General features: G+C 40.4%; 1 protein-coding gene across 3 annotated transcripts; it reads right to left on the reverse strand.

Moving 5' to 3' along the window:
- Nucleotides 1-10,583: 10,583 nt before the first annotated feature.
- On the reverse strand, nucleotides 10,584-20,259 carry CFAP161 (cilia and flagella associated protein 161). 3 transcript variants are annotated; one of them, XM_042471334.1, is made up of 8 exons: nucleotides 19,838-20,256; nucleotides 18,681-18,770; nucleotides 17,274-17,512; nucleotides 16,052-16,136; nucleotides 14,515-14,673; nucleotides 13,905-13,912; nucleotides 13,709-13,782; nucleotides 10,694-10,827 (listed from the first exon to the last, which is right to left on the reverse strand). In XM_042471334.1, exons 1-7 carry the CDS (start codon nucleotides 19,925-19,927, stop codon nucleotides 13,710-13,712), a joined length of 744 nt encoding a protein of 247 aa, XP_042327268.1. In that variant the 5' UTR covers nucleotides 19,928-20,256; the 3' UTR covers nucleotides 10,694-10,827; nucleotide 13,709. The 3 variants fall into 3 exon arrangements, 2 of the variants coding, with proteins under 2 accessions (XP_042327267.1, XP_042327268.1); XR_006104380.1 differs by having other exon boundaries at nucleotides 10,783-10,827; nucleotides 13,905-14,079; nucleotides 19,838-20,259; XM_042471333.1 differs by lacking the exon at nucleotides 13,905-13,912 and having other exon boundaries at nucleotides 10,584-10,827; nucleotides 19,838-20,252.
- Nucleotides 20,260-20,753: the final 494 nt, after the last annotated feature.

Consider the following 20,753-nt stretch of genomic DNA (forward strand, 5'->3'; position numbering starts at 1 on the left):
CCTCAGACCCTTTGCCCAAGGTTGAAATGAAATGATTCATTTATTACTCTTTTTTCCAAAGGCGGGGGAGCAGGGAGAGAGAGAAGGAGGGAGGGGAAGCGAACACACTGGGTTTGTTTAACACTGGATGAAAACGCCTTTCATAGACAGTTCTGTTAAAGGTACTCAGGAGAACGATGAGCTTTTGTGATTGAAATCTGCGAAGTGAACAATGGGAGTTAAACGTAAAGGAAGGGGAAGAAGGCAGAGCTTCATTGTAGGCTGCGGCCAAAAATGAATTACTTGCAATTAATTCATTTTTTTCTATAACTAAGGCATGTCTAAATATCGTGACTGCAATATGTCAAAGGTATACATGTACTGGTTTTGTTGTTCCAGAAGATAAGGTAGCCATGTGATCCAAAGGAATAAAACAAATACGTAGACAGCTCATACCTTTATTAGAAACGTTCAGGTACGAATGTGTCCAATCTTGTGTTTTCTCCAGAATAGTTATTACCATCTCTATATGGTAATAAATGCTAAGGCAAGGAGATAAGTGCGGTCTTCATCTTGAGAAATAGTTTAATTTTAAACCTCAATGACATAACAAATCTAACCAATTTGGGGGTGAATTCCATTATACTTTCCACCATCTTTTTTTAACCATCTAACCTGATGAAGAATCAAACCATCGAACCATCTTGCTTGATGAAAGGTTTGCACCCTTTTGTATTAAGAGATCCTAATAAAAGTATTATCCGTTTTGTGGATTTTGGATTTCATTTAATTCTTTTGGGTCCCATGGCCACCATCAGTTCTGGAACCACAAAAGGTGGTTCCAGAACATCCCTTGTCCTGTTGCAATCATAAAGTAATTTAGTCATCCATTAGTTTTAAGTAAGTACAAGTAGCTCTCCTTTTTCTTTTGGTAACGGCTTACTATCAAACTCTGCTTCTTTTCACCCTGTGTTACATTTTTAAACAAGAGAAACTAATTTGTTGCTGAATTTAAAGATATAGCCACGTTAGTCTGTAAAATTAATATGTATAGAGGCTAGATCCGCAGTTGCCAACATCCCTTTTCAGTTTTCTTCAGTTAAACTCCTGCACTCCTCTCTGAACCTCACTTTGACTCCATCATAAGCATCTGAAGAAGTCTACAAAAAGCTCATGCTACAAACTTCTTTTTCCCCCCCGTTAGTCTCAAAGCTGCTACAAAATCTCTATGCATATTAATTTGCTGCCATTTGAATCATAATGAATGTTGCACGTACAGTATTGAAAATAAAGAGTTGCCTTTTTAAAAAAGACACCAGCATAATAGTAACAACTTACTTTTTCACTGCTGAGAAATATATATATATATATATTGTAATTATAAACCTCATTAACTTTCAGAAGCAAGTTGCCAAGCTTTAAAAAGTAGATTTGGGGCAAAATACCCAAAGTTCTACATTTAGTCTAACAACAATAAAAGAAAAGGAGTTGAAAAGGGTGCAAACATGCTAGAGCAGTAAAATGTTTTGTTGTGCATTCTCTTCCCACCCCCTATATATGCAAGTTTGCCTGCCTTCGCTGACTTAGGAGTTTGTTCAGCTGTTTTAAATCATGCACTTTTCAGTTTCTTCTACTCTACCAAGGGCTCTTACCTTTTTGAGCATTTCCAGATGGAGGCTTCTGTGAGTGACAAACATCCCCTGCCCCCTTCGCCCACAGCACTCTCTCTTTGCTTTCCTTCTTTTTCAAGGAGTCACAGAGAACTTTGCAACTATTGTATTGTATTCACTTTTGCAATGTGAAGCAGGTCATAGTTAATCCCATTTTACAGATGCAAAGTTAGGGCTGGGAGCCTGTGACTTTACGCTGTTGTTGTTGCTATGCACCTTCCAACTATCATAGGATCTTCTTGGTGAGATTTATTTGGAGGAGGTTTGCCAATGTCTTCCTATAAGGTTGAGAGAGTGTGACTTTCCCACATTCATGCAATTGGTTTCCATAGCTGAGCAGGGATTCAAACCCTAGTTTCCTGAAGTCCAGCATTCAAAGCATAACACCTCTTTCTGTCTCTCTCCACTTTTCTCTGTCTGGGCACACACACAAACACACATATCTGCTACAAGCCTAAATGCTACAAATCTGTTAGAAATCTAGGTGATTAGTTGGAAGTCCATCACTTGGAGAGCCAGTGTGATGCAGTGATTATGACTTTGGAGATCAGAGTTCAAATCTCTGCTTGACCACGGAAACCCACTGCATGATCTTGGGCAAGTCACCCTTTCTTTGCCTCGAAAGAAGGCAAAAGCAAACCTCCTCTGAACAAATCTTGCTAAGAAAACCCTGTGATAAGTTCACCTTAGAGTTGCCATGAGTCAGAAATGACTTGAAGGCACACAACAAATACCATCTTGAAAATATGTTGAAAATGGGTTCCAAGTTGGAACTTGGAGCTTCTTTTTTTATTATTGTTATTTTTAACTTTTCCACACAAAACAAAACATTGCACACATTACAAATTTGACAATAGACCACCCCCACACCCAGACTGCATTATTAAAACTACATATAACATAAATTGAGCTTCCTAATACTACTTGAGGCTTGTTCTGATGTTTTCTTCCATCTTGTTTTATCTTGAAGTGTTCTCCTTCTTAGTTCCTTCACCTGGATCTGTCCTTATGTTATATTGATTCCCCCCCCCCCAAAAAAAAACATTGTTGATCTTCTTCGGAACTTGGAGCTTCTACAAAGAGTTTGGACCTTACATTCCCATAAGTCTCAACCAGCCTCATTGTGGAGGTTTGGAGCACTTGAACAGATCTTTTCTTGAACATTTAAGTATTCTTTCCATTGCTATCCTCCTCCCCATTCCATTGATTTTGATACTGTGTGCGCTTCAAGTCATTTCTGACTTATGGCAACCGTAAGGTGAACCTAGCATAGGGATTCAAACTTTGGTCTCCCAAAGTCCTAGTACTACATTCAAACCACTACTGCTTACAGAGTACAAAATAATTCATTTTTAAACTCCTAGCCTGAAAAACTGACAAAAAACTACTTAAGAAGTTGCTTGTTATTTTTCGCCAATTTGTTTTTAAAAGTTTTTGTTTTACCAAGTAATTATTTCCCTCTTACAACGAAGAGAACAAATTATTTGGGGTGGGACAGCAACTCTCCTAGTTCTGTACTACACTGTGTAATTGTTGTTGTTGTTATGTGCATTCCAGCTGACGCTGACTTGTGCTGACCATATCATAAGATTTTCTTGGCAAGATTTATTCAAAGGAAATTTGCCATTGCCTTCCTCTAAGGGCATAAACCCATGAGCCCATTCTCACAACAACTGCATCAGTTTTAAAAAATGGAAACATAATGGTTGCAAAGCAGCCATTATTGTGGTTGCAACTGTCTTTGCAATTGTGCAGTGAGGGTTGCTGCCACCATCATATGTTGGAGAGGCACAGAGAAAGCCACTACTCTCCTACTCTGTTTCAGCTTTCTTTACTCATGCAATAAGACTACAAGAAGGAGAGTAGGCTCTCTCTGCATTGATATCTCTCCAGACCATCTCAACTGACAAGAGAAGTAACATTTGGGATGAAAAGTAGGCTTGTGACTCTAATATCGTCACTTTTCTTCCTCTGCATCATTTTTAACACCTTTGCCTAATGAAGAAGCCAATGAAGCTTTGAACGCTTGTGTGATGTATTTTGTACATTTCGGTTGGCCAATAAAGATATTACTATTTTGTTGATTTTGGATTTTGTTGTACGTTGTGCCACGGCCAACCCAGCTACCTCTGAATGCCTCTCAACTCACTGTAACTTCTTTTCTAAAGAAAAGAAAATATGGAGCACATGTTGCCCATTCTATAAAAGTCAGTACTGTTTCATTTTTTCCTCTCCTGCTTTCATACTTCAGCCCAGCAAAAAAAAAGCCTTGTGACATCTTCCAGATACTTTAGGGTTTGGTTATAGACGTCCACGTTCTGCATCAGAAAACAACTCCGTTTCCAACCACACCCTTTTTGGGCCATGGCAGCGCTGATGGATTTCCCATCTTGGTCACTTAGGCTCAGACTAAACAGTGCACAGTTGGCAAATCCTAGTAGCTATTTATAGAGACAGAGTGTGTCTATCCCAGTAACTAAGGAGGTTGATGGATATCTACCAAGGAGGTGGGCAAAGTGTGCAAATTAATATTTGCACAGTCAATCTTTCCACCTGGAATGTAAAGTCCTCAGCATAGCACTTTCCCAACAAATTAATGAGTAATGCCAGACTTTTATCTCTACTTTGGCACTTCACAATAAGAAATTCATCTGAGCTTTAAATCAGAGGTGAGAATTATCTGAAATATTCCAAATAATCAGTACAAATATTGCTTCACTACAACTCACCTCATCCCTAGCAAGCATTGGCAATGAGTGCTCTTCTGGTATATCCCCTGGCAAGCAAGAAATAGCTCAACAGATTTATTACTGCCACCATGGCTTCTGCAAAGGACTTGTTTTCACCAAGCAAACCCAAATCAAGTTTTATTATAGGCTGTAACTGGCACAGAAACCCCATAAAAACAAACAAACCAACAAATATATGGGAGAGCTCAGGGAAAAAGTGGCTTGAGCTGAGAACAGGCTGGCTGGGCAAAAGAAGGGGAGTAGCATGTGCACAGAGGTGGCAGCATCAGTATGGGAGACAGCCAAAGATGTAGTTTTTGGTATTTCAGGATCTCAAGGGAAGAGGAGAGAAAGAAGGAGCCTAAGAAGATTGGAAGGTGCGGGGGGCAGGGATGGAAAGAGGACTGATTTAAACCAAAATAAATTCATCAGAAAAATACGGTTTGAGTGTATAAAATTATTATTATTTATTATTAACCTTTATTTATGAAGCGCTGAAAAGTCCAAATATTGCTCCACTGCAACTCAGCTCATTCCTAGCAATGGGATGCAGTGGCTCCGTGGTTAAGATGCTAACACTAATGATGGCAAGGTCAGCAGGTCAGCAGTTCGAGGCCCAAGCACAACATGATGGAGTGAACGTCTATCACTAATCCCAGTTGCTGCCAGTCTAGCAGTTCCAAAGCATGTAAAAGTACAAGTTGATAAATAGGTACCACTTTGGTGAGAAGGTAACAGCGTTCTCTGCAGCCATGTTGGCCACATGATCATGGGGTCACCTTTAACAATGATGGCTCTTCAGCTTAGTAACAGAGATGAGCACCACCTTCTACAATTGGATATGACTAGACAATCATGTCAGAGGGGAAACCTTTTACTGTACTGTATATGAAATATAGCTGTAAATAAATAATATGAAATGAATTTATATTAGCATTTTTAGCTTTTATTGTATAAGATTGTAAATTTTTGGGAATGTCCTACATTTTGCAGTGCCTTGTCCCCCTTTGCAGTTATGACATCTGGTCCCCCTGGCCACCAGAGGAGGATTGTAGAGACTCTAAGTAATTCCAGTGCTTTGAAATGCAGAAACTTGATTCCTGGTCTCCTTTCATGCCAATAGTAGTGAGTATTTAGTAATGATTTAAAGAAATGCATCTTAGGTATGGATACAAGATCTGATAGTCATAGAGCACCTTAAATGTGCAAATGCCGCTATTAATACCAACTTTTATTTAATCTAACCTCTTGTCTTTTTTCTCTTTCTCTAACATTTGTAAACTACCATTTAATTCCTTTTAAGCTCAATGCTTGGAGCATGCCACACGTTAATTCTTTCTTCTTAATTCAGCTTTCCAATAACGGCAGCCTACATTAGAATTGCAGCTTTACGAGGGATAACTTCTTTTCGGGGTAATGATTCCTTTACAGATGTTTTTATAGTGACAGGGTGGAGCCGGCTAAATGGGAAAGCAGGAATATCACATGATTGAGAGCTGGCGCATGCTGAGCCTCTTGCTGTGGAATGAAAACACTTGGATGCTTTGTAAAAGCAACCGAAAAGGCCAGTTTTAGTTACTTTTGACACAGAGCAAAATAAGAATTACATTTTAAAATTGTAACCATAATGGTAAACTGATTACTTTAAAAAAACCAAAACTTCCCAAGAACTGCTATAGCCAGAATGTCTTTAAACCAAATGTTCCCTCTATGCAGCTGTTAGAACCGTTTTTGTATAAACTATTCTTCCTAATGTAGTTTCTAATACAGCCCCACAGTTTTGTTTTGCTTTCCTTTTTTTGACCACTACTATGTGCTGAGCAGAAGTTTCCACCAAGCAGTGTATAGGAATTCCTAAAAGCTGCCCCCGTCAAGAGGCTAATTTGGAAACAGGACCTTTGAATTTATACACGTGTTCGGTCTCCCTCCAGGCCTGTACAGTATTACCTTATGCTTACCTACCTATAGGATGGCTGATCTGGATAACATTTATATGTGCACAATTATATATGTTGGGGCAACACTAGAAATAATTACTTATATTTAAATCCTGACACATTTAACCAGACTGTGGAAGACGGTACTTAGATGTCCTGAATGCTAACCATTGATGGTTAGCCAGCTTCAAGTCGCCCATTCTCTTGGCTTCTTATGCTTCTTGTTTTTTAATGTAGACTTAAGAATGGATGGCTCTCCAAACAGAGAATGCTTTCAAACTGTAAAGGGTATGCAGAGTTACCTTACCTCCACTGGATTTTAGCCATCGTGTGTTTGTATCTGGGATGGGCAACCTTTCTGGGCTTGAGTGCCACATGCAGTGCTGGGTCATGCACACCTTCCAGTGTTTTACAGATGAAAATGGGGACACACAAGGCCAAGCAACATCAGATCAGAGTGCAAAGTGCATTGTACAATGGGCTGTTTGACAATGGAATATACTCCCTCAGAGTGTAGTGGAGTCTCCTTACTTAGAGGTCTTTAAACAGAGGCTGGATGGCCATCTGTCAGGGATGCTTTGATTGAGATTTCCTGCATGGCAGAATGGGGTTGGACTCGATGGCCCTTGCAGCCTCTTCCAACTATATGAATCTATGGTTCTATGAATCTATGATTCTATTATCTTCAGGGGACATATGTCCTTTTTAAGACGCAAGCATCCTAAGTTTATGCTATAGAGAGCCAAGTGTCAAAAGCATACCCATGTTGGTCCCCCTAGTTTTATCCTCTTGCACACTCCTGGAACTACTGCTTGGCTGAGTGATATCTCCTCTGGCCCAACCTTGTCCTTTCCATACCAGCTTGCTGTGTCCTGTTGTGCATTAAGCAGAAAACGGTAATAGTTCATGCACAACCATGCTGTTGAGGATATATGAGAACTTAAGTGTCTGTAGTTTCCACAGTTACTTGGGGGGGGGATGTTCAGTTTTAAATCATTTCTTGAATGTGCCTGGAGAGCAACAATGTCTGAAGCGACAACAAGGTGTTAGTTTCTTATAAAAGGTGCCGTTATGGACCCTACTCATTCTAAATTAACATCCTGTTTATACAAAAAGGCTTGTTTTATTGCAATATGCATGCGCACACACATAAAACTTGAGCTACATTGTCACCTACATAGGACAAACAAAAAGAGCTTTCAGTCTGACTCGAATCTTTATATAATGTGTAGTGTTCTTGAAGCTAAACAGCGCACACTGTAGTGTTGTGTAAGAAGCCTAATGTTTGGCATAAATCAATTTTGCCTGCTGGAGCTGGACTTTGGGGTGGGAAGCAGAGAGAGAATTGTGTGTGTGTGTGTGTGTGTGTGTGAGAGAGAGAGAGAGAGAGAGAGAGAGAGATGAATGAATGCTTTGTTCAGGAAAAAAATAATTGCTTGCAGAGGAAGGTTGAGCACATTGTGAACATGCTGCTGTTTGATGCAAATGGCCATTCCTCATGTCCTTGTAACTGCATTTTGCAGAAAGTGAACTCTCTTTTTTGGTATTCTGTTGATCTTTCTTTCAATATGTGTATGCAAAATCTGCACTGGAGGCTTTCACTTCCAGGGATGCTTTAGAGACAGCATTCTGCTGTCTCCAAATCGAAAATAAGGCAAACAGCAAGAAGGCTTGTTCTCAAAATTCACAACAGTTTGGAAGGGAGTATTTTATATCACAGATTTTTAAAGGGAGAAATGGAAAAGTGGCATGTGCATTTCAGTGTCATTTCCCTTCTGAAAAGCTCACAGGCACGATTTTCACAGTACATCTTGTGTTTTTGGGTGTCCTAGGCCAAGGGTGGGCAGACTTCAGACTTGCAGAATCTCTTATGGCTTTTACTCACATGTAAACCAAACACACAATGCTGGAAAATATTGCATTTTGAATTACAAGTTGCAGAGCCCCAGCCGGCATAGTAGAGATGCAAATCTTGGCTTATTTTGTTCCCGGCTTTAAGAGACAAATAGATTCAAAAGTTTTCTCCCAACTGAGTGAGAGTACAAGCATTCTGTGCATTTTTGTTGGGGAGGAGGTGGTTTTGTGTTCTTTCGGGGAAAAGAAAATAATTTCTACACCTTTTCCAGCTGAGCACAAAAAATGTGAGTATTCCACTATTCCAGGTAAGGCCTGACCAAAGCAGAATAGAGTGGCACTATTACTTTCCTTGATTTAAACACTATACTTCTATTGATGCAACCTAAAATTGCATTGGCCTTTTTAGCTGCTGCATCACACTGTTGACTCATGTGATCTACTAGGACTCCTAGATCCTTTTCACACATAGTCTTGTTAAGCCAAGTGTCCCCCATCCTATATCTATGCATTTCATTTTTTCTCACTAAGTGCAGTACCTTTCATTTCTCCGTGTTGAAATTCATTGTGTTAGCTTTGGCTCAGCTTTCTAATCTATTCTTGAATTTTGATCCTGTTCTCTGGGGTATTAGCTCCTAACTTAGTGTCATCTGCAAATTTGATAAGCATGCCTTCTGTTCTTTCATTCAAGTCATTGATAAAGATGTTGAATAGCGCTGGGCCCAGGACAGAACTCTATGGCTTCTTCACCTTAGAGTCATACTACCGTCCCCTGAAGGGTATCATGAGACAGTTCCCATCATCCTCACAAGGCATAGCATGTGGGGAAGGGCTTGGAGGACACTTCCCATCATCCTCACAAGGCACAGCATGGGGGTCTTGGAGGACACTTCCCATCATCCTGACAAGGCACAGCATGGGGGGGTCTTGGAGGACACTTCCCATCATCCTGACAAGGCACAGCATGTGGGGAGGGGTCTTGGAGGAGCTTGTATAATTGTATAATTGTATTACTGGATTTTATCTATTTTTTATGAGATGGTTTGTAATAGTTTTTAATAGTCTGTAAACCACTTTGATCTATGAAAAAGCAGTATATAAATTTATTATTATTATTATTATTATTATTATTATTATTATTATCATCATCATCATCCACAGACCATGCAGAAGTTGGGGGAGATCTCCCTGCAGCCTCTGCCCTGCTCAGCCCCCCTTCCCTTCCCTAAGAAGAAGGGGATGAAGAAGAACTTGGAGCAGTCGGAGGGGAAGCGGACTACGTTCTGCAGAGGGAGGCTGGCCTCTCTCCCTCTCTCTGTCCCTCTCCTTCCCTCCTGCACCTTCTTCAGAGGAGCCTGACCAGCGAGTGACAGACGGAGAGGGGCTGCAGATGACCGGCTCCCGGGACTTTTCTTGAAAACCGGGCAGGGACATTCCCTAAGCCCAAAAACCGTGCAAGTCCCGGGTAAAAGGGGGACATGGCAACCCTACATTAGTCTGACCTCACCTGGGTGTAGTGTGGGCATGTCCCCTTGCTTTGGACTGCACTGCAGAGTCCATCTGGGGTCATGTGGAAAATAACTCACCAAAAATCAGAATTATTCCATTTATTGTAACAGGAGTGTGAAAGAAGATGTGATGGAACTACTAGTGCTACCTCCAAGACACGCTGCCAGTGGGGACCAAGAAGCTGTGTGGGTTGTAGCCAGCCTGGCTCTGTCCAACTTGTTCTATATTTGAGCAATCAGAGCCATCAGTGAAGAAACTGTGCATCTGTTTGTAGACCCACAATTCCAGAAAGTGTCCCACCTGTGAAAAATACTCTAACCACTACTGCTTATCTATGCTAACTCACAGGTATGTGTTTTTGGAAACATCTGTTTGCTGGTATTAACATGTAGCTTGTTTTCTTAAGCAGTGAAGAAAATGCGTTAATTGTTGATAATTAAACAAATACTGATTGATATAGCAAGGTTCATTGACACTGCTGTTTATGCATTTATGGAGGTTTGTTCTTGTTAAGGTGTGCTATAAATAATAAAATACATAAAAACAACAACAACCATGCAGCTTGTTCATTAAACCAAAATAATGACTTTGGAAAGTTTGGCTATCACATTAGCTTCTACTTGGAAAACAGCAAAACTGACATGCTTTTTCCCCCATCTTTGTGGGCATCTTTCTTTTTTACAAGATGCTGCCATCTAGGGATCATAATAGAAAATGGTATTGGGATTTTTCATGTCTGTCTTTTATCCACCCTGATGGTCTATAAATTTGTTCTACAGTGTTTTATTTTCAAGGTGCATCGTTATTAGAGAAGAATATTAATATTAATAATATTAAGCATCAAAGAAATTATGAAGCATTTTTTATAGAATCATAGAATCATAGAATGTTCTAAATATGTTCTGTTTATTTATTTTACAGGAGCATTAACAAAATAAATCGTTTTGAAAGCATAGTTATGCCTCTTCATGGAGTTCAATGTTTTGTATTCTCGTCTCCTCTGATGGAGGTTTAGGTCTATCAAACATGGTGGTTGCATCACTACTAGGATTTCCAGTGACCATTACCCAGTAGTTCTTGTCTTCTTCAGCTTTATGGGTATCCAGATAAGTGTGGCAGTTGACTTCATATTCCTTTCCAAAGTATGTCCTTTAAATGAAAAGAACAGCAGGTCTACAAGTGTACTACACTATGCTCACCCTCATACAGTAGTCATGAAGTGGAATAAAAACACAGGCGTGGTATTCAGGTTGAACTGCTGGGTACCTAGCAGCGGATAAGTAAGGGATTTTTATTTTAATTGTGAGATGAAAAACATTGATTTGGCATATTAGATCTGACGTTGGATCACTTTCAAGTAACACTCCAGTCCTGACCTAAATGAAGCTGTGGTCATCAAGTGACTCATATACATTTGGCAGCTTTTCCAGGATTACTTAGGGCCCAGACAGGTCAAAATAAAGCTGCTTCGGGTCACTTTGGAGGTATGCAATTTCAATGACACATGCATCTTAAGAGGCCAGAAGCTGTGCCAAATCTGCACTCCAATGCTTAGGACATGGAGCATGGCTTTGGCGTGGCTTCCAGCCTCTTAGGATGCATGCATCATTTAAATAGCATACCTTCAAAGTGACCTGAAGCAGCTTTATTTTGGCCTGTCTGTTCGGGTCCAATGTACTCTCACACAGACAAATGTGGCACACTAGTTCAAATGATCATATCTTGACTTATGCAACTGAGATACAGGCCTTCAGCTAAACTTGGAAATCACAATTACCAGCTTCAGATTAAGTCAGGATATTAAGCTAACTTGAATCTGTGGCTTTAAAATAGGTGGGCTTTTCTTAATAAACCAAGGTATAATCATCCCATCTTAGCCATGAAGCCATGAGATGAACAAAAAAAATTAACTAGCAGATATTTCCATAATCACAAGAGCACTTTCTCCTCTGTGATCAAAGCTATTGCTGATCATTATAGATTAGGATGGGAATTGTACACACACACACACACACACAGAGAGAGAGATGTTTATCACACTATGCTCTTAAAGAGCTACTATTCCAGTGTGACTCCTCTAGCAGCCTCCTGTTGCATGCTGGGATTGGCAGTTTTAAGGAGCTGAACTTCTCTGCCTGAGAATTCTAAATTCCCCTCCTTAAAACTGCCAATCCCAGCATGCAACAGGAGGCAGCTAGAGGAGTCACACTGGAATAGTACCTCTTTAAGAGCTCGTCTGATAAAGAGTGAGTGTATTGGACAGCCACTTCCAACATTCCTTATCATTTGCCATTGGTTAGGACTGCTGGGAACCCTAGTCCAGTAACAAAGAGCCTCACAGTTACCATCTCTGATGGAGACAACCATTTTGTTACCATCATCTGACCCAACATATCATTAATTTGGGGGGAGATTGGGGGAGCTGTTGTCTTGACCTCTCTGGTCCCCATGATAAGAGAATTGGTCCCTGGAGGAACTGCACTGCTATTCAATTTTTTTCCAACAAAGACAGATTTTCTATGTTTGTAGAGGAAAAAGTAGTGTAGGGAAAATGTAGGAGAAGCACCATTGGAGGACAACATCAGCTGGTCAACGATGGGCAGATGGGAAGATGTATGAAACTCTGGGGTTTTTTTTACTTTCCCTGTCTTCCTCCAGGTTGGTCATCTGTCATGTTGACCAAGGCTGTTTCAGTCCAGAACCCAGTGTGAAACCAAGCTAAAAGGTGTCCAAATAAACTACAGTGTGCCCGCATCATATGCAGGCATGCTTTACAAAGCTTTCAGCATACACTGAAAGCCGCATGGGAAGGAAAGGGCGGCGCGTCCCATAGGGACGAATGGGGAGTGGGTCCATGGCGTGCATGCAAGCCCCATTCATTTAAATGGGGCTGGAGCATAGGCGTTTTTTGTTTTATGTGGAGGAGTCTGGAACAGATCCCAGCGTAAGCAAAGGGTGCACTTTATTTTCTACTACTTTAAGAACAACTGAAGCAGGCCAATGATCCTGGGCTGCACTGCAACATATAGTCTGCATTGTTGACCATAAGAGCAGGACTAGTGGCATCACAGAGGACAGCTGATACTAGTTCTTAAAGTTTGTGGCACATTGCCTGTATGGGATATCAGATCACAAAGAAGGAATTACTGGGGCTGGTCATAGGGAACATATAACCTCCTTGCTGAAGCTGGCTTCCAATCTGTTTCTGGGCAGAATCCAAAGTGCTGGGTATGACCTGTAAAGCCCTATACAGCTTTGATCAAAACTATCTGAAAGACCATTCTCTCCCTATATAAGCCTACCCAAGTTTTAAGATCTTTGGGGAGGGCTTTTTCTCACTTCCATCACCATCACAGGGATGTCTGATGAAGACTTGGGAGAGAGCCTTCTCAGTGGCTGCTCCCAGGCTCTGAAACTCTTTTCCAAGGGAGGCTTGGCTGGCCCCCTCTCTGCTCTCTTGTCACTGGAGGACAAAGACCTTCTTATTTAATTGGGTCTTCCATTTTCAGATTGTTTTAGCTATTTTGTTTTAATACAGTCTTAGCCACTTTGGGTCTCAGATGTGAGAAAAGTGGGATATACATTACATGAATAATTAATTAACACATGACCTGAATAGCGTATGTCCTAAACCTGATCTGTGTCCCCAAGCAACCGCATGAATCACAGAACTCCAGGATTGCTCAGTAATGGACTCCAGAGTCTTTCTCCCTATACTAAACATCTGAAGTGGTTAAATTCTCATGATTTTTTCACCTGGAACCCCAGGAATTGTAATTCTTTGAGGGAGGTGGGTCAACATCTCTGTTTTCTCAATCCTTACAAGATTTGAATCTTAAAGTTTTTAAGTTTCTTTTAAGGTCTAGTAGTTAAAAGCTTCCAATATTGCCCAGCAGTGTACTGGCTGGGGAATTCTGGAAGGTGTTGTCCATGGAAAGAAAGAAAAAAAGAAGCTGGTGAAAACTAATATTACCGGTAAGACCATATATGATGATAATGTTAATATGCCATGCCTACAGAAGGCGCTTACCTTATCCAGAAGGTTCTAGGTACTGCCAATCCTTGGTTTGTATGGCTGTGGACAATAAGGATCTTTGTGTTTGCCTGGGAAAAGTTAGAAAACATTTGTAGGTTTTCACTGTTTGTACATGAATTTGATGTAGATTTCCCCAGGAATCAAAGCCACAGAAGGAGAAGAACATGTACTGACAAAAAGACCAACTTACTTGAACATCTGTAGAAGAAAACAAAACCTCATCATCTAACATGCTTCACCAGAAGAGAAAACGTGGTGATGTTAAGCAAAATCCAATTAACTGTTGCTGTAAGGGTTTCGGGCATCAGAATATTTACACACATATCACACATCCTCAAAACTGCTCCACAATATTGGAGGACCCTCTGGAAAAAGTTTTAGAGGATGCAGAGGAAGAAGAGGAAGAGAGAAAACTTGTGTGAATATAGGTCTGTTTATAGGACATTGTATTCCACACAAAGACTGGAAAAGGCAACAAATGTGCCCATATGGACTGGCCAAAATAAAGCTGCATTGGGTCATTTTGGAGGTATGCTGTTTAAATGATGCATGCATTCTAAGAGGCTGGAAGCCATGCCAAAGCCAAACTCCAGTTCTAAGGATTGGAGTGCAGCTTTGGCGTGTCTTTTGCCTCTTAGGATGTAGGCAACATTTAAACAGCATACCTCCAAAGTGACCTGAAGCAGCTTTATTTTGGCCTGTCTGTATGGTCCTATAGTATAAGAACTTCTACAGAACAGACACAGTAAAAGGAGAAAATAGCTTTCAAGTTGATCTTGAAGTTCTATATCGTTTCTTACAGGAACTGGGAGACCTTCATTTTCCAGGCGTAACTGTGGATCCAGAAAGGTAGCTTGCCAAGAAGCCAGGTAAGTAAGTTCATCTGTCATGATTGCAGACTGGTGGTGGGATTTCTTAGCCATATTCACAAATGTCTTGTGGTCACTTGCTAGAAATAGCTGAAAATGGAAACATAAGGCAGTGATTTGCCAGGAAATTTGACAAGAAGCAGCATAGTTTGAAAGACAAACGTAAGATGAAAACAGGTATTAGTGTAGTTACTAGAGTCTGGGGCTGTATTTGTAGTATTATATTGATCTGGGCGAAGTTGTGTTCTTCAGTTTGCTAATTCATTATGAATTGTTCCATATGAGGAGCACTGCATACTATCAGGAAATTAGCCATGACATAGAAACACTTGTAAGAAACAGGATCCTATCCAAATTTACATTGATCAGTGGGTTATACACTGGAGCCAAAATGAAATGTTTGAAGTGAAACAATATAGAATTATTTTATCTCTTACCTATAACGATCAATGCACACATTCCTTAACTCTGGATGAGAAAACAGAAACAATCATAGAGTTGGAAGATACCTCCAGGGCCATCTAGTCTAGTCCGACCCCCTGCCATGCAGGAAATCACAATCAAAGCACCCCTGAAAGATGGCCACTCAACTCCTGTTTTAAAATCTCCAAAGGAGGAGTCTCCACCATACTCCGAGGGAATGTCTTCAACTGTCAAACAGTTCTTACTGTTAGGAAATTCATCCTAATGTTAAGGTGGAATATCTTTTTCTGCAGTTTGAATCTATTGCTCCAGGTCCTGTTCTCTGGAGCAGTGGAAAACATCTTCAGTATGACATCCCTTCAAGTGTTTAAACATGGCTATCATGTCACGTCTTAACCTTCTCTTCTCCAGGCTAAATATCCCCAGTTCCCTAAGGCTATCCTCATAGCACATGGTTTCCAGACCTGTCACCCACCTGTGGACACACATCAGCTTCTCAACATCTTTTTGGGGATATGGAGCCCAGAACAGGACACAGTACTCCAGGTGAGGCTTAACCAAAGCAGAATAGAGTGGTACTAATACTTCCCTCGATCTAGACACTATACTTCTATTGATGCACTCTAGAATCACATTGGCATTTTAGCTGCTGCATCACATTGTTAACTTATGTTCAATGTCTACTAGGACTCCTAGATCCCTTTTGAAGATGGGGACAACATTTGCCCCCCTCCAGTCTCCTGGGACTTCTATTCTCCTGGAATTGTCAAAGCTTATTGTATTGGTATTATGGACTGTGTGTGTTTTTAATTTTTCTGTAAGCCGCCCTGATCGTTGGAAGGGCGGGGTATAAATAAAAAATTTATTATTATTATTATTATTATTATTATTATTATTATTATTATTATTATTATTATTGACAGTGGCTCTGTCGACTTGATAGGAATTAACAACAATACAGGACTAACTCCTGTGGAACCCCATATAGTTATGGAAACCTAAAAGTACAGTCAACAGTATGATATGGACGCTGTTAATTAATTACCATTCGACCTGGAAAGCCGCCTGTTGTTCCAAGACCAAAGTTCTGTCCATATCGGAGAGGATCTCCCATTGCTTCTCCTTCAGTGCTTTAATAAAAAGACAAAATTTAAACTACTTCACAAAAGGGAATGACTGTTCTGTACTTTGATTCAATGGAAAGGAGCCAGTGTCATATAATGTCAGACTCTGAGCAGTTTTGACTAACTTATTAACATGGGAACAGTCTTCCCCATTATGATGAGATGCAATATATTCTCTTTAAATTGGAATCACTGGCTGGCATTGTACTTGGGACTTAGGTCTTTATAAATGACCTTATTTTTGTGCAAAATCTAATTTAGTTATTTTGTAGCTTCTATATTCTGTGATGTTATGACATATGGGCATCCATTGCACAACAGTAGCTAGTGGAGAGATTGATCCACCATAGCCCAATGGTCACCAATGGGCATTGGGACACTCTCCACTGTACTTCAGGGCACTGTCTAGGAAGCACTAGACTGAAAAAAGAGGACCCACTGTATATCAGAAGTGCCTGGTGGACATTGGAGCCATGGTCCGGGATGCACATGTTATCGATTCATTTTTTGGTGATTTTTTGTGGCTTTCTTGTGTTTCTGCAACATAGCTATGATTCATAATGCTACAAAATGTCAATGGTAAAGTCAGATCTTGGCCATTATTTTTAAGCTTGCATTTATATCTATAAATTTAGATATTCCAATCTATGTTCCTTTGGTATTTTCTGTGCATGCAGGGGTGATCCATAGGTGATGATCCCACCATTGTGTTGTTATCACACATCACTTCTGATTTCATTCTTCATATAGGAAGTTGCATGGAAAGTTGCATGCTTGTGGGTTTATATTATTGAGCAGCGATTTGAACCCTGGTCTCCAGCGTCATAGTCCAGAGCTCAGACCACTACACTACACTCGCCCTCATGACTACATATTAATGTATGCAAATTTTACATAGATTGGTGATCGCTATTTTGATGACATGCTTCCTCTTTTTAGTAATTGTACAATTAACCACAGCAGCCAGAGAGCTGACCTGGTCATTTTCAGAGGTCTTTTGCAGGTAGACTGCATTAAATTAGTCTGGAGACTGCATTGCTTGCCTCTGTTATATTGAAATTAATCCTTTTTAAAAAAAACCTTTTTGCCTTAGAAGGAAAATTACATTTCAAGGAATCTATTAAATTATTCAGTCTCCCTCACCTTAAAATCCGAAATGCATTCCGTCCAACTGGCGACACACTTTTTATCGCACTAACTTCACAGGGGGCCATCAGTTCTTGAGCTCTATGTAAATCTGCTTCGTCGGGATTAACAGCTAGGGAGAGATCCCCGCACAATCCAGGTTCATTCTCTGCAGATGCTTTGCCGTTATCTAGATTCACCAAGAGAACAGTGTCTCCAAAGTGAATAAATCCATCGTTTGAAATGGAGAGCTGTTCCTGTTTTAAAGAAGAATGGATTACAATGAACTGTACCCAATATTCTTTAGACGTTTTGGGAGCTGAAATACAACATCATCTGGAGGGTACAATTTGAAGGAGAAGCAGTGGTTCCCAAATGTTGGTCCTCCAGATGTTTTGGACTTCAGCTCCCAGAATTCTTGACCATTGGCCAATCTGGCTGGAGCTTCTGGGAGTTGAAGTCCTAAACACCCAGAGGACCAAAGTTTGGAAGCCACTGGATTATAGCATGGAAATTCTCTGCAACTGTTACCTTCTTAATATCTAATTGAAATTATCAAAGCACACAAGTGGCTTACATTCCCATCCATCATATATGTATAGTTTGGATTACATATGGGAGGGTTGTAACTCAGAGACAAGCATTATTTTCTTTGTGTGTGTGTGTGTGTGTGTGTGTGTGTGTGTGTGTGTAAATATTTATTTACTGTTCATATCCAAAAATTTCAAAATGGTGTCCACAGTAAAATGCAATATGCACACAATACACACAGACACATAATACAACCTATGAATTCTTTTGCAAGTCCAAAATACAGATATTAGCTGGAACTAAACAGAGAAGATTTGCTGGGGGGAAAAATAAACTAAGAAATATTTTTAACATGCATTAAAAACTAAATACAGTTGGAACATGTCAAAGGTCTGAAGGAAGACGATTTCAAACAGTACTTGCTGCTACACCAGATGCCCTGACCGAAAAGATTGCCAAGAAGACATCTTGGACATGTGGCCCTACTGAGGGGAAGTCTTCAGGTGACCTCAGTGACCAAATGGATCTATTTGGGAGAAGTTGGTCTTATAGGTAACCAATTGCTGGGGCTTTATAAACTAACAATAAAACTAAGCATGGGCTGAAAACAGATAAGTAGCCACAGCAATTCCTTCAGCATTTGTCTTATGCAGTGCCATTAGATTACCCAATTCAGAAACCTAGATGCACTCACAGACCAGCTGCAGTTGTCAGACCATCCTTCACAGGTTCTTGCAATACAGAGTATGGAGGCTCACAAAACTACAGCCCTCTGAAAAGCCTTACAAATGCACATATGTGAGATCAACTGGGAATACTATGCACATCACACAGGGCTCTGTCACAGAAGACAGGTAGAATATAAATCTAAGCAAACTATAATAATGATTATACCTTCTTGTAAAGTAAGTCCTTAATTCTTTGTGATTTCTGGATTAGAAGTTCTCCTTTTTCTCTTTTATGTAAGAAGTCTTTCAGGAGTTCCTGTTTTAAAGAAAAAAGTTGACATGGCATTTAACTTGCATCCCATACATTATCGCTGCTTGGTCTGAGCGGTACAATTTTCACACTTGGGAAACAGATTTTAGAAACATTGTAGAGCCTAAACACAACATTGAGCATTTTTCTTTTTTTAACTCACAAAAAATATGTCCCCAGTTCTGTTTAGAACCATCACAAACTGTGTGATAGTGGATGTTCAACCCACCTTCTCCTGATGTTTCCCAGCAATAGTACCAATGGAGGTGATGGCTTCTTCTTCCTCAATCCTCAAATGGGGAGGGAGCAGACAAGTGCAGGTTTAAATCATCCTAAATACCTAAATGGCCCTAGATCCCATTTTGGAAGCTACAAGGTCAGCCCTGGGTTAGACCTGGATGAGGACCATCAAGGAATACCACCTTTGATAGGCTATGTTTCAGTGGAAGACAATAGCAAACTACCTATGAGTATTCCTAGCCCAAGACAGTTGTCTAAAATTCATGGGAATCACCATAGATTGACATGCAACATGAAGGTGCATACATACACACATCTTTCTGTGGAGATTCTGATCTGATTTAAAGCCACACATGCTTCCTTGTAAGTAAAACAGTAAGTGATCCTAAGCTATAGCCTATGCATTTCATCTCTTACGGCATCTATCTCGTAATATCTACATAAATGTGGCCCTGAATGGGGGTAAACTGAAAGCTAAGCCTGTTGCTATGATCACACAATCATTCACTGCATTTTTTAAATCTGCACAGGCACATTCCAACCTAAACAGAGATCCAGCATGAAATAGTGGTTTGAGTGTTGGACTATGACTCTGGAGACCAGGATACGAATCCCCACTCGGCCATGGAAAACCACAGGGCAACCTTGGCCAAGTCACCCAGCCTCAGAAGAAGGCAAAAGCAAACCCCTTTGAACCAATCTTGCCAAGAAAACCTCACGATATGTTCACCTTAGGATCTCCATAGGTCAGAAACGACTTGAAGGCACACAACCACAACAATGGTGGAAACTAAATGATGCCAAGCTGTGATAAAGGAATAGATATTAGTTACCTCTTCTAAACAGACATCTTCATTCCAGTTTCCTATACGCACTCCTGGGCTGTAGACCCTGCCACTCATGCTTGTCCTTATATTGAACATGTTGCCTGGCTCAGAAGTCAGCCTGGAAGGAGAGTGAAAACATTGACCTTGGCGGTCAAGAATCAAACCAACTGTGCTTTGCTGTACGCTTTTCCAAGCACAACAACGGATCTGTGTTGCATTTGCAGGTTGTCATGGGGATCTTGCATGCAAGAGATTGGTCCAGCTGGAGGAAAGCTGTTAGCCAATCAGAATAAAATGGAATGCATAAGAGAGGCTGCTCTTTTGCATCCCATTCACTATACAGCAGAAATGGAGCCAGCTTGTAGATCATACATGTTTGATAATACATGGAGATTTTAAAGAAAATGTTGTTTTTTCTTAAGTCCTAGAAATTCCCAGCCTGCATAACTATGGATCAAAATAACTGGGGGATTCTGAGACTGGCGGTCTAAAAATAACTATTCCAAACTCTAGAAATACCCCCATTAATTATATATATGTGTGTGTGTGTGTGTGTGTGTGAATAATAGAAAGGAAGATTGTTTTTCCTCCCACAAACTCACAGCATCAAGTGAGATAGCAAACATGAGGAAAAGGCCCTAGCAATGGATGTAAGAGGTGGGATAAAGCCAGAAAAGGATGGCATGTTGTCGGTAAAGATGACTCCTGCGCTCCTATGTTTTGGGCTCGGACATTATATACACCCATTCAAATTAGATTTAGACATTCCATCTATTTGTCAAAATGAAAGCTTCATTAAATTATTAGCATTGCAAAACCAAAACAATCAAGAGCCATGCCTGCTTTGACATATTTGCATATCCTGTTCCAACTACCTTTGCATCTCCCTTTAAAAATCTGTCTGTCTGTCTGTCTGTCTGTC

Source organism: Sceloporus undulatus, chromosome 6, assembly GCF_019175285.1.
Source record: "Sceloporus undulatus isolate JIND9_A2432 ecotype Alabama chromosome 6, SceUnd_v1.1, whole genome shotgun sequence".
NCBI lineage: Eukaryota > Metazoa > Chordata > Lepidosauria > Squamata > Phrynosomatidae > Sceloporus > Sceloporus undulatus.